Source organism: Chondrus crispus, genomic scaffold (assembly GCF_000350225.1).
Source record: "Chondrus crispus Stackhouse genomic scaffold, scaffold_18, whole genome shotgun sequence".
Lineage (NCBI taxonomy): Eukaryota > Rhodophyta > Florideophyceae > Gigartinales > Gigartinaceae > Chondrus > Chondrus crispus.
The window spans coordinates 483,616-496,915 of NW_005179058.1; the positions used below are offsets into that span (position 1 = coordinate 483,616).

Genomic DNA, 13,300 nt, shown 5'->3' on the forward strand with positions numbered 1-13,300 from the left:
TCACTCCCCCTTGCACCCCCGCGCCTGCCTCACGCTCCACGCCGTCAACAGTTCTTTTTCATTCCTCCTCCCCGCTTCCTTCACTGCCACCACCACCCCTTTCCCTCCCTCGCTCCGTCACCGCCTCCCGCTGCACTCCGCAGCAGCAGCTTGCACTTGCGTCTCCAATCACCCCGTTCCTGGCGAGACGCCAACACTCTTTGTCCCGCACATCCCTCGCCCGCCAACCTTCCGGCCCTAGTCCAATTGTCCTTCACCTCCACTCTCTCCCCTCTGTCCGAAAACCCGCCTACCCCGATCACCCCTTCCAACACGCTCCCCGCGCCACCCTCCCCTCGCGCGGGGCCTCCCTTCAACCCCACAATGGACGACCTTATCGTCGCCCAGGTCGATTGGTATATGGGCCGCGTCAACCTCGCGTCTGACGTCTACCTCAAAGAGCGCATGGACGACGACCTGTGGGTCGATCTCTCCGTCATCCTGGACTTCCCCAAGATGATCCGTCTCGGCGTCCACGACAAAGTCTCCCTGGCCGCCTTGCTTCATGCACGCTCTTCAATCGTCCAAGTCGACCTAACCAACCATCGCATCCGCCCGGCCTGGGCCCGTCGTTCTACCTTGGTCATGCCCGCAATGCCCCCCGAGACTACCCTCGACGACGTCCTGGCCCTGCTCCAGAAGGACTCGCACAACCCGCAGGGCTTGCTTTCGGTCCAGCCCGCCGCGGAAGGTCTCTGGCTCGCCATTTTCGACTCCCCGACCGGTGCCCAAACCGCCCTCCCGCTCGTCAAGGGCAAGACTCTGCACTCGGTCAAGATGAATCCCGAGGTCCATGTTGACAACTTTTCCACCCAGCCCCACGATTCTTCTGCCACCGCCCAGCAGTCGCCCGTCCCTCCTTTTGCTCGCGCACAAAGCCCGGCTATCCCGCAGAGTCAGATCAGTCGCGCGCCGGTCTTCGTTCCGGCCCGCAACATCACTCCCAACGCCCGCGAACCATCGCAGTCGCAACCCCAATCCACTCAACCCTCGGGCGTTACCCCTGCTCTGGCGTACACTCCCGTCATAGGTCCCCCTATGCCCATGCCGGTTCCCGTCATGCACCACGCGCCGGATGGCATCCACGCACAGTATGCGTACGCTCCGAGCCCGGGCTATATCGCCCCGGGCTATGCCCCGCCGAATGTTCAAGTGTCGCGCCAGTTTATGGGACCTAGGGGCCTCGCCGCTGCTCCGGCCAGCTACATCATGGGCTATGCCCAGGGCTCCCATTCATTTGATCCCCCTGCGATGACCGTGGGTGCTCAGGGTGCCGCCGTGCAGCAGGTCCAGGTTCCGGTGGATGCCGCTGCTGCGGGTGAGCCCGGGAAAAGCGCCAACCCGGCAATCGGTACGACCGCCAATAGTCCTGATGGTGGTAAGGAACATGCCTCCAAGTCAGATACGACGCCTGCTAGTGCCGCCTCTTCGCTGGCCAAGGATGCCGGATCTACCGCTGATAGTACCAGTGACGCCGTGGGGGGTTATGTCCAGAACAAAACGGGACAATATCCGACAAATTCAGTTGGTGAACCGGGCGCTCGCGATTCAGCTCCGATCATGGTAGTCGGCAAGGGTCCTATGGATCCACACTACTTGCATCGTGGCGCAGTGATCGCCGATCCGAACGCAATTGGCCTTGCTCCGAGCATGGGCGGCCTGGGATATGCACCATACCCACGCGGGGTGGGTCGTGGGCAGGGTTCTCAGCGAGGAGATCGCCACAGCCAGAGAAACTATGGAGATGGTGGCCGTGGCGTTCCGCGCGGATCAGGAGGTAGTCCGACCGACCCATCTGGTCGCCCCCAGGCCAATCGGAAGGGGAAAAAGGCAAATCGTAGCAATAGCAGTCGTCATGCACACGGAGAGCGTCACAATGATACCAAGGGTGATGGGAAGGCGGAAGGGAATGGCTCACTGGCAAACCGCGAAGGTGGCCGCCCCAGGGAAGAAAAGCCCAAGCCTGAACCCAATTTTAATTCGATGCACTTTCCCCCACTACCCATGGCAAATGATACTGCGCCGACGGGCGCCGCGCAGGTTTCGCCTTCGAAGCCGAAGGAAGCCATGCCGGTTCAGACAGAGGTGCTCGAGCCTAGAGCCTTGACTACGAAAACCAGCACGGGGGATGCAAATGCCGGTTCTAAGATTCGTCCCGACAGCAAGGCTGATTCTCAAGATGCTGCCAGCTTAGATACAAACACATCAGCAGTCTCGGAAGTCAGGGACTCCGTCGCAGACTCACTACTCACAGAAGGAGGTGAGAAGGCTGAACCGGGTGTAAGTGGCGCCACGCATGAGACATCCAAAGCAAGTGCAAATGCCAATGTGCCGGAGGATCAGACTAAAGACTTACGACCGAGTAAGGCCGCCGAAATTGGCATCCCCGTTTCAAGCCAAGCCAATGGAGCTGGCATGTCGTATGCGGCTATTTTGCGATCCAAGAAACCGTCGCGTCCGAGCGTATCTATCCAACTGCCGAGAATGAGGTCAGATTCTTCGGCGAAGTCGGGAAATACGTTGAGCTCTGGAGACGGATCGGATGGAATTTTGGGTCAGATTGGCAAGGATCGAAATGCTCGACGGAGAAAGGCTACATCTCTCCGAATTGGGCAGACGGTAGAGACAGTGATGGAAGGAGATGGGAGTAATATCCAAAGTAGTAGTACGGACAAGTCAGCTAGCGAGCGTTCTAGCACAGCAAATGTGCAGCTCGGCACAAGAGACTTGGATACCGTCAAGGCCAAGGCCCACTCGGAAGCGGCGCGACCCAACTCTGTTTGGGCAAATAAGCCCAAGTCATTGTTTCAAGCTGCATCAGTCGTACCTGGAATACGATCCTCCCTAGGCAGTGCGGTCGGGGAAGTAAGAAAGGCAATTTCACCGATTTCGTTTCAGGAGGATGATGTTGGCGGTGAAAAGCTTGAGGGACAGAATCGTATGCTGGATGTGAATGGTCAAGGAGAGTCTGCGTCTGTTGAGACACAAGGGACGGCTGTGACAGATGTAAGCTCCAATGCCGAAGATATAGGTGACGTGAATCAAGTATCGCTGAGGAAGGGCCTTGCAAGTGGAGCGTCAGAACCGGAGAGCTCCACAAAGTCGAACAGAGTAGATCAAGCTGGGGCGAACGGGAAGCAAACTAATGCGAAAGGAGCCTGGGCTATGGGTGGGCCAAAGGGTTGGCCGAAGAACCATGGCAACGGAAACGGGGTTCTCGAGAGATCGAGTAGCACAGCAGATTCTTGAGGAACGCGGACTAACAACAAGTTGTCGGTCCCAGTCAATGCAGAGATGTTTGGGGGCAGAACGCGGAAGAGGTTTGGGCATATTCGAGGTATACAGATGGGATTTGAAATTCCACTCGACACTCACTAGATTTTGCGGACTTGTGCGAAGAACAGATGGGATATGGGACGTAGGCCGTGAAATCTCTGCGGCAATTGGGACGTGCGATGGGAGGAAGGTTGACGTAGGGTAGATGAGTTGTGTTTTTTTTTCTGAGGGCAGGCGGGGGACGCGGAGAGTGATCAGGAGTCGAGGAATAAGTGAGACGTCAGGCGGGTATTTTCAACATGAAGATTCAACAAGGCATGTAAGAGTAGTGAATTGGGAACCGACATGAAGGGATTCTTGCGTATGGAGCAGATGATTATGGAGGGTCTGTGATCGGGGAGGTGGCTTGTCTGTTATGTTGCACAGTTTGTGGTCGGGATCATGAGGCATCGTGCGAAGGGGTCGGGGAGTGGTTTAAGTGAACTGCTCAGTTCCGTCTTGGTACTGCTTGGAGAGTGGAATACACAACCGCCTTGGGTGCGGAAGTCGGTCTGTGGGGAAATGAAAGATACGTTCCGGAGGTGAAATTTGAGGGAGATTGGCGATGCTGGGTGTGTGTGTAGAAGACTCTGGATTCACGACTCGTCTAAATAAAGTAATCTTTAACAAGCAAGACAGCTGATTGTAGGGATGCACAGCCGCAGCGGAGCAAGTGCGATGCACATGTGTTGCAGCATGTAGGACTTAAACGGCCTGGTAGAAACAGCGGAGACATCTATTTCACACGTATCAAGTACGTAGGGAAAAATAGAGCGGCGAAGGGCACGGACGGCCGCGAAAGTAGACACGCGCCATCTGCCTCTCACGTGCGGCACACATCACACATCACACATCCAATAAAAATGACTGACACAGCGATCAATTGCCCTACCCTGTTTCCCCCCCTCCTCCCACAGCATCCCGCATCCCGTCTTCTCTCGACCACCCTCAGAGTACCAAGGGTAACAAGGGTAACTCCTGTGCATCTCCTTCCTTCTTTCCCCATGGCCGAGAGAGAAACTACCGCATCCCGTCCACGCTGTTACCAAGCACCCCCCTCCCTCTTCGTCCCTGTATAAGTAACCCCTCACCTGCCCGCACACTCTCCCGATGCAACCACACCTCTTACTTCACTCATCTCTACCACTCACCCCAACCCCGCCTCACAACCCGGAATGCAGCCCACCACCCCTCGCCCCACCGCTCTCATCATCGGCGGCAGCTCCGGCATCGGCCTGGCCTGCGCCCGTCTCGCTGTGCGCCGCGGCGTCTCCGTCATCCTCGCTTCCCGCACTGAGGCCCGTCTCGCCGACGCCCAGCGTCTTCTGCAGGAGCATGCCGCCAAGGGCGTTGTCGTCGACGTCTGCGTCGTCGACTTAGCCAACTGGGGCGACTTCACCAAATCTCTCATCGCACGCATTCAGAACATGCCCGACGACGCCAACATTGTCCATCTCATCAATGCCGCCGGCATCTTTGCCCCGAAGCCTTTCGTCGATTGCACGGAAGAAGACTACGATGTAAGCCCGCCTGAACCTCCTGCACCCACATCGCTCTTTCCACGATACGCCACCATACTCACAATTTCTTCTCCACCAACCCTATGCTTCTCTCGCGCAGTCGTACCAAGCCCTCAATCGCGCCACCTACTTCGCCACACAAGCCGTCGCCAAGCACATGATCTCGCGCGGGGCGGGCGGCAGCATCGTCAACATTGGCTCCATGTGGGCCAAGCAGAGCATCAAGGCCACGCCGAGCTCGGCCTACTCCATGGCCAAGGCCGCGCTGCACTCCCTCACCCAGACCCTCGCCCTCGAGCTCGCCGACCATCGCATCCGCGTCAACGCCGTCGCCCCGGCCGTCGTGCATACTCCCATTTACAAGGCCTTCATCGAAGAGGACAAGGTCGAGGATACCATGCGCTCCCTCGACTCCATGCATCCCATCGGCAGGGTCGGCGTGCCCGAGGACGTCGCCAATGCCGTCGACTTTTTATTGGATGAAGACAAGGCCAGCTGGGTTACCGGCGCCATTTGGGACGTGGATGGGGGGGTCATGGCGGGGAGAAACTAGCCTGCTGGAAGCCTATCGCTCGCTTGAGGTGGGGCCGTCGTGGCACCACGGTAGTCGATCCCAACCTGCTCATGATTTTGTCTAGTCCCCCGCGAATTCGCATTGCAGAAGAGCTAAGCTTTAGGGAGGTCATTCTTGCCCACGGAAGGTCCGTCTCTTCCGGGAGCACAGTGTGAGGCGCCGTTTTTCTGTCCCTGTACCTTGTCAGGAGCCTCATCAGCGACGTCCTCCCCCATTCCGTTAGCATCGAGCCCGTCCACATCCCCGTTCTGCAACCGGTCCTGTCGACGAGCAATCGGGACGAGCGAGTGATAATCCTTGTCCAACCACTTCAGAGTTTCTTCGAGAATAAACATTGTCTTTCCAATGGTATCTGTGTACGTCCCAGTTATTAGGGCGATGTTATCCTGACACGCCTGGACCCTTGCCAGACAAGTTTCCAATGCCCTGGCCTCCACCTTGAGGCGATACTTCTTCACCGCGCCATATGCCGTCAGAAATGGTCGCCACTCCACATTCGAGAGCCACCATGCCCTAGCCAGTTGCCCGTCGATGCAATCCACATCGTACACCTCACTGAGAGATTCCGCATGCCAGGGCCACGGCTGGTTCGGATCCGGGTCTGGAAACTCGAGGTCCTCAAAGCCCCTCCAGTCCATGCGCGGCAGCGCCAGCCCGCGCTCCCAGCGGTCCCACAGAACAAGCTCCTGCTGGCTCAAGCACTTGAGCGCGACCTTGGTGCCGTCGTTCCCCATGGCGACGGACAGTGCCTCGCCGCTCGCCAGCATGCCGTGCACGCGTTCGACAAAGCGGTCCTCTTCGGCCAGCGGCGCGTCCTCCGGTGGCAAGTGGAGCGTGACGCCCACAGCCGGACCGAACGACGTCGGGGGCAGCGGCTCTCGCGACTCGTCAGGCGCGGTCTGCGGGAACATCTTCTGCCACAGGCAAGGCTCATCGTCGCCGTCGTCCTCCGGCGAGATGTCGCCCGGGCTGAGCAGGACCGGCGACGATGGCGGGGGGGCAGCGAGCAGCTGGCGCGCGGGCGCCGCGGGGGGGGGCCGGCGTGGCGGCGGGCGCCGTCGCCGCCGCATTGACTGCACGTTCTTGCGCACGGGCGACACCGGGGGGAGAGCCAGTAGACGGCGCGCGGAGGAGGGCGGCGTGTTCTTGCGCGAGGTCGGCAGCAGCATCCGCGGCGCGCCGTGGCGAGGCCGGCGCTGGCTGGATGTCACGCGCGACGCTTCGCTGCGAGCTGCGGGGGCGTGCGCAGGCATGCCGGGGCTGGCGGAGAGGGTGCTTCAAGCTGGAGAGGTAATGGGACGGGGAGGATGGGAGGAGGGCGAGCGGGTTTTCTACGCTCGTGCTCGTGCGGATCAACGATGATGGCTCAGGAAGTGAAGTCAGTACTGTAGCCAAATCGCAGAAGTAGGCTCAAAAAGTACTTGCAATCTACTGTACAGTACAAAAAGGGCCCACCCATTCTTGAACAGTACCACCACCACTTGAACAAAATCAAAATATGAAAAAGTTATCCAGAAAAACGAAACTTGATCAATAAATACTGCATTACTCTCCATGACGCCTGAGAAAGCCTTTGTAACATGGCGGGAAATGCAAACAGCCCACTCTAAAGCACATATTCGAATTTGCCACCCTCGATAACCCCAGTGCCCATTGCCGCGTTGGATACAAATGCAAATTGAGTCCCCAGCATGCAATCTAGACTTGACACATATCCCGAGACTGACAATCATCGACATTCGCCAGTCTTCATGGCAAGAGCTAAAAGACTTTCTAAAGCTGAGAAATGCTTCCAAAAGGCCATCGTAGCTACTGAAAAGCACTATGTATCTCGCCGTCGTGCTGCATTAATTGCGCGTCTGCCTCTTTCCACTTTCCAATATCAGTTGCAACACAAAGACGATCCACCGCGATCCCGTTCATACCTCACCAACTCCGAAGAAAAGATCATTGTTGATCTAATTCAGCGTTATTCAGGCCGGGGTTTCCCGCTAAACCGCGAAGACATCAAAGATGCTGTTCAAATGGTAGTAAACTCTTTTCCACAGCACCACCAAAACACGCTTCCTTTCATAAACAATCGCCCCGGCAAGGCGTTTTTGCGAAACTTTTTGAGTCGCCATCAAGATGACATCAGCTTTCGCCGTACGACTAAGGAACTGGAGATTCGTTGGAGAGCCTGCAACGCCGAAACCTTGACAACTCATTTTTTATTCATCAAGAAAATCATCCAGGACAACAGTATAGACTCATTTCACATCGCAAATTTGGACGAAACAGGCATTTCCCGAAACAAAGACTGTCTAAAGTCTGACGAGCGCAAACATTTCGTCACAAGGTCATCTTTTGCGGTTCAGAGGTCCCCAGAATTCCGAAACATTGAGCGTATTACAATGATGCCTGTTATATTCGCCAGTGGGTATTTGGAGCGACCCCTTTTCGTTGTGAAAGGCAAGTCTCTAAATTTTAGAGTATCGAATTACGGAGATGGAGAATGCGTTGAAGCTGTTACCGATTGCCTTCCTAATGGCAGTTTAATTACCACACGTAAACATATCGCCGGAGTTGACTACAGCAGCTTCATGGAATGGGCAACATTTTTCGTGAAAGACAAATTTGAGCGCACAAGGAATGGTCAAAAAATGCTCCTACTTATGGATGGATATCGCAGTCATATGACGTTTCGTGTGTTGGATATGTTTGACAGAGCTGGTATTATTGCCTATGCATTGCCATCGCACACCAGTGGAGTGACACAGCCGTTAGATGTTGGCGTGTTCGGACCTTTCAAGATGCACTTGCGTAATCTGGTTGAGAGACTGTCATCTGCCGATAACAGTAACGTCTATGACGCATTTAATTTTTTGAAGCTGGTAACGAAAGCCTACACAATGGCCTTTACAAGAAGTAATATTGAGAAGGCATTTGGGAAATCGGGTATCTATCCTTTACACTGACGACCTTTATTGAACGTATCGCGCCCAATGTTTTATGAGGAACATACTAAGCTAATTAGCGTTGAGGATATATCGAAAATGATCGATAAGAAACGACAATTACAAAGAGATGGCATTGGATTGCAGCCGGTGGTATTACGTCGCAGTTTATTGGACACTGCAGTTGGTTTATGTTTAACATCTGGGGCGGCGCTGCAGAAAGCCAAGGAGAAAAATATTCTAGACAGTGCGCGAAGGGCAGTAAAGGAAAAAAAGGATGCGGTGAAGGTCGAACGTGAGACCGTGTTATATTCAAAGACAATGAAGGAACGTTTGAGAACTGAGAAACAGGCTCTGGCTCTGCGTGTCAATGCGTATGGCGTCCGTGATTTAGGCCCACGTCCCATGGCAGTTCGTCGTCAAGTAGCGAAGCGCATCGTCTGTCAGAAGAAGGCCGAAGCTAGAGCAAGGAAGGTAGAGGAGCAAATTGGTCTTGAAACTTTCCAGTGTCTATGAGCCAACGTCTTTGATAGCAAATGAAAAATGACGTCAGGTTAGCCCGTTTCGATAGCAATAGAGGTGGCGTGCATCCATCTGCGCTTGAAATGTTTTTCTGACGATAAAAATTTGCATGTCCAATTTGAATTGCCCAATTACTGTAGTGTTCAAGTTTGGTGTTGGTTTTTGCAGAAATGCCTTGTTTGAAGTGATGCTCTCACGAGAGGCGACCGCGTTTGCCGTAAATGAGGCGATTCGCCGTTTACAGCACAAGATTCGGGGACCCGTGCTCTGTTTAGCCATGTGAAAATCGGCTTCGGCAGATGTTTGGAAGCTGGTTTTTCGTTTATTTTCATAAAGTGTACAACTTCCGGGGGTACCAACTTGTACTACCCTCCAGAAAGGCTTAATTTGGTAAAGGGGCATAATTTGCGAAATTAGTGACTATACGCCTGCAGAAATGAGAAATGATTTCAGCACTTGTGAGAAAAAGACATTACACTGAAAATTCTTTTGCAGAATTCTGCAATGGATGTCAATTCAACATTCCCCATATCCCACTAGTTAGTGAGGAGCCGTGAGAAAGTGTTTGAGGACAGACGTCTTGCAAAATCGCGGGAACTTGACTTTTTTGACCATTGCGACCTCACACGAAAGCAATCTGCCTCCGCCCACCTCAAAAACCAACTCACACGCGCAATGGCGACTGTAGAGGAAGAGACGGGTTTGCCCGCGCCAAGCAGTGGCAAAGGCGATGAGCGTAAGGGGAGAAGTGGTATACACTCGAGGTTTTCCGTTCGAGAAGACCATATTACTACAGGAGCGATGGGAACGATAGCGCCAGCGACTCCGATGGTACTCCGCGGATGCGTACGAAGCGCAAGAAGATGATGGCTTCAGGTTTTCGAGGAGAGTTAGCGGCGTTTGGGGAACAACTGAAAGAGGGCGACTTGGCAAGATTTGAATTGGAACGCGAGCAGTTAGCCTTGCCACGCGAACGCTTCTGATCGCATTGACAGGGAGAGAGATAGAGACGAGCGTGCAGGAGAACTTGAGGCCTTGCAAAAGCTCGCGCTAGAGAAGCTTAAAGTCATGATGGAAGCTTTTGCCAGTAAGCGCGAATAAATATTTCTAAGCAAAGCAAAACCTAGGCTACGGTCATCGTACTATCGAGAAATGCTGACATGCGCGCCCGCAGGTGTCTTCCATTTCGATTGCGCTTCCTCCCGAGAAAAAATGGGTTATGCGGGCTGGGCCGGCGTGCGGCAGGGCCGCCGGTGAGAGGAGTCGGCGGAGATAGAGCGGTGCGCAACGCGGGTGCTTAAATTGCAACTGGAGGCGCTGGAAGGATGTTGCAGCAAGGGATGCAGCGGTAAGTCCGAAGGACTTGGGCGGGACGGCCTGAAACAGGCGGTCGAAGTCGTTGTTGAGCTTTGCGCGGCAGCGGCGTGTGTGGGAGACGTTTGCGGCGGGGACGGGTCGGAAGGCGCGTGCGTCGGCGGCGGGGGGCGGGGCGTCGGGGCATGTGGGCGCGGCGGGGTAGAGATGTTGTCGACGGATTGCAGGGAGGGACGAACGCAGAGGGAGGTGGGATGGGACGGATATAGGTGGAAAATTGCGAGGGGAAGAGGACTTGGCGGGGGAGTCGTGCTCCTGGACGGCTGGCGTGGATAGGGAGGAGGAGTCTGGGGAGAGGCCCGTGGTGGTGGTGTCGAGGAGGAAGACCTTATAGGTTGGGGAGCAGGGGTGTAGGTGCGGGACATGTGGAAGGGGGGTTGCAGGTAGGGTAGGGAGAGTTGGAGGGGATCGAAGGGATCAGTTCGAATTGATATGGAGATGAAGAGGCTGATTGCATTCGATGCGAGGCCGCCGTCGGCAGTGCTGCATGTGGCCATGAGGAAGAGGACGACGTAGCGGGTCGGGTGCAGGGGGCGCATGGTGGAACGCAACGGGAGAGAGGGACACCGCGAGCGCTCAGGACCATCTTCGGCCGGCGCGCGCAGCGGCGTCGAGGCAGGCGGCGACGTAGCCGCGGAGCGTCTCTGACGGCGGGTGCAGGGCTTCTCGCGGGCGGTGGGCGCGCGACGCGACGAGCACGACGAGGGCCTGGCATCGACTCGTGCGGGCGATCAAGTGTTGACGCCTGCAGTGTATTACTCCTGTCATACTCCTGAGGCTGGCGCGCGTATACGAGGAAATTTTTCGTGAGTTTATCCATTTCCGTCTAACTCTTCAGCAACCAATTGCTGAAGAGTTGCTCATATTTATTTCTCACAAGCGCAAGCGTACAGTCTCTATTTGCTCATGTACCCTCATGAGTATGGTACAGTAGCATGTCCCACGTCGTCAGCTCAAGCTTGATTCACCGATGGCCTCGTAGTCCTCCCTGTAATAATATGGATCCTTCCGGTTCGGTGTTTATCCCGTCACGGAGGGGGTGTCCACGGCAGCAGTAAAATTACAACACCACCAACCCCTCTGCGAAGGCAGCGGTTATGACTCCGGTAAACGGGCGAGTGGGATTGCGACCCCGGAGGGGATAGGGCTCAATGGGCGTACGCTTCCACCAGACGGTGGAACGACCAAACTGGGGAGCGTGTGCTTCCGGCCCTCAAGAATAACCCGCGCGGGACGATCTGCCTCCTTTTCCTCAGTTCTATCCCAAGGGGTCGCTACCCCCTTTACTCTGGGGGCGTACTGCCTCGGCCCCTAAGTACGTCGACCTCCGGCGGCCGGGCAGTACAGTAGTGATCCACTTCTACTTTGGATCACTACAGTGGAGTACTTCTACTGTACTCCACCGGGGAGTAATCTGTACCGCGGCACACGTGGCTGTACTCCTGCCACCTGTACTCGCAGGCAGAGCGCGCACCACGTGTGCTAGCTGGGACTCCCCCGGCTGACACTCCTATTATACTAATTTTTACGCCCCTGCAGTAGGACCTTGTAGTGTACTGTACCCTATTGGGACGTAGTACGTACGGCGGTACACGTGGCCATTCCGCCGCAACCTGTCACCCGTGGCGGTACGTGCACCCCGTGTACAGTGCTGAGTTATCCCCTGCCTTTCCAGTATCGTCTGATCACCCCTTCGGGATCTCCCGCCGGGTCGTTACGTTTACCGACACCGGTCGGTACCCGTTCTCCCACACTTCCATGCTCTCTCCGTTATGAGTACTACCCGTGCGCGCCACCAACACACCAACTCATAACCCATTTTGGCGCCAAACAGCGTGGCCGAACGAAAATGGAAAGCGCGTCCACGCGTAATTGCAAACTGGATAGACATGCCTCAGTCTCGCGACGCATTGCGTCGCAAACCTGCACGGCACTGTGTCAAAGCTCTGCAATTCGTCATACCCCCGTCTATGCGCTTTCAAGCCGCGCAAGCAAAGCAAAGAGCAAAGAGAGACGGGGAAGAAAAGAACAAGCGTTCTAAAGCCGTGGATCTGCTTGAGAGAGATGTGAAGGTAGCAGAGGTTGTCTGGCAGTCTGGCGTTTCTCGTGGGACAGCAGATCGCATTAAGTATGAGCTCATGAATGATAAAGCAATGCTTCAACAATTGCTGAGTCCTTCGAGAAATCGCGCCGGACGCCGGTCGGTGATTCGGGCGGAGGAGACTGAACTTGTCAAAGATGGAATTCGATACGCAGCAAGACTTGGATTTGCACTACAGTTGGACACAGTCCGAAAAGTGATGGCCAACATCGCAAGGGATGGGAGAGATGGGTTTCGAACTGATAGTACGCTGCCGTCGGCGGCAGCCGTGCGGACCTGGAAAGCACACATTAGGGACATCACGTTCCGTAAGGCAGAGAATAAGGAGTCTGCCAAGCTGCAAGCAGAAGACTTTGCCCACGTCAACACCTTTGCTTCTGCCCTGAAGCAATTCGGTAAAAATCACAGAGCATCCCGAGATATTTCAAAGCTCTGACTTGGTGTGGAATATGGACAAAACCGCAGTGTCAGCAGAGTTTGGCCAGCCTGTGAAAGTGTTTGGTGCGGCAGACACAAAGCATGGTGGGTTTAGGGCAGTGCCTGCGTCCGGCTCCGGTAAACATATTACAGCTGTCGTGGCAGTTTCCGCGTCTGGCCGGAAAATCCCTCCCTTTTTCATCGTTGCTGGGAAAAATATTATGTCAGGGTGGAAGAAGATTTTACGACCCAGCTGGTTCAGTCTGCCTAGACACCGCGCACTCGTCGAGCATTTGCCTTTTCAAGTCTTTACCACACCTGTAATCCCGGGCCGGGCTTTTCTTTCTTTGCCCCCCCTCTTTTAGGGATTCGAGCTACCGCGGGCCGCGAGCCCGCATAAAAGGAAACGGAGCTCCGAACACTCCGTGGCATTGCGCCGCCGGCGGCTTTGGTTGTTTCGTTTATTTGTTTGTTTTCGGGCCGTGAGGGTCCTCGACCTTGC

General features: G+C 55.4%; 2 protein-coding genes; both read left to right on the forward strand.

Annotated features, from left to right (window-relative positions):
- The first annotated feature begins 1,689 nt into the window (after positions 1 to 1,689).
- Positions 1,690 to 3,988, forward strand: CHC_T00003219001 (hypothetical protein). XM_005714632.1 is given in 2 exon segments: positions 1,690 to 3,288; positions 3,289 to 3,988. The coding sequence occupies 1 exon segment, from the start codon at positions 1,690 to 1,692 to the stop codon at positions 3,286 to 3,288; it is 1,599 nt and encodes a 532-aa protein (XP_005714689.1). The 3' UTR covers positions 3,289 to 3,988.
- Positions 3,989 to 4,529: 541 nt separating this feature from the next.
- Positions 4,530 to 5,357, forward strand: CHC_T00003220001 (hypothetical protein). The gene has a single exon (XM_005714633.1). The coding sequence runs from the start codon at positions 4,530 to 4,532 to the stop codon at positions 5,355 to 5,357; it is 828 nt and encodes a 275-aa protein (XP_005714690.1).
- Positions 5,358 to 13,300: the final 7,943 nt, after the last annotated feature.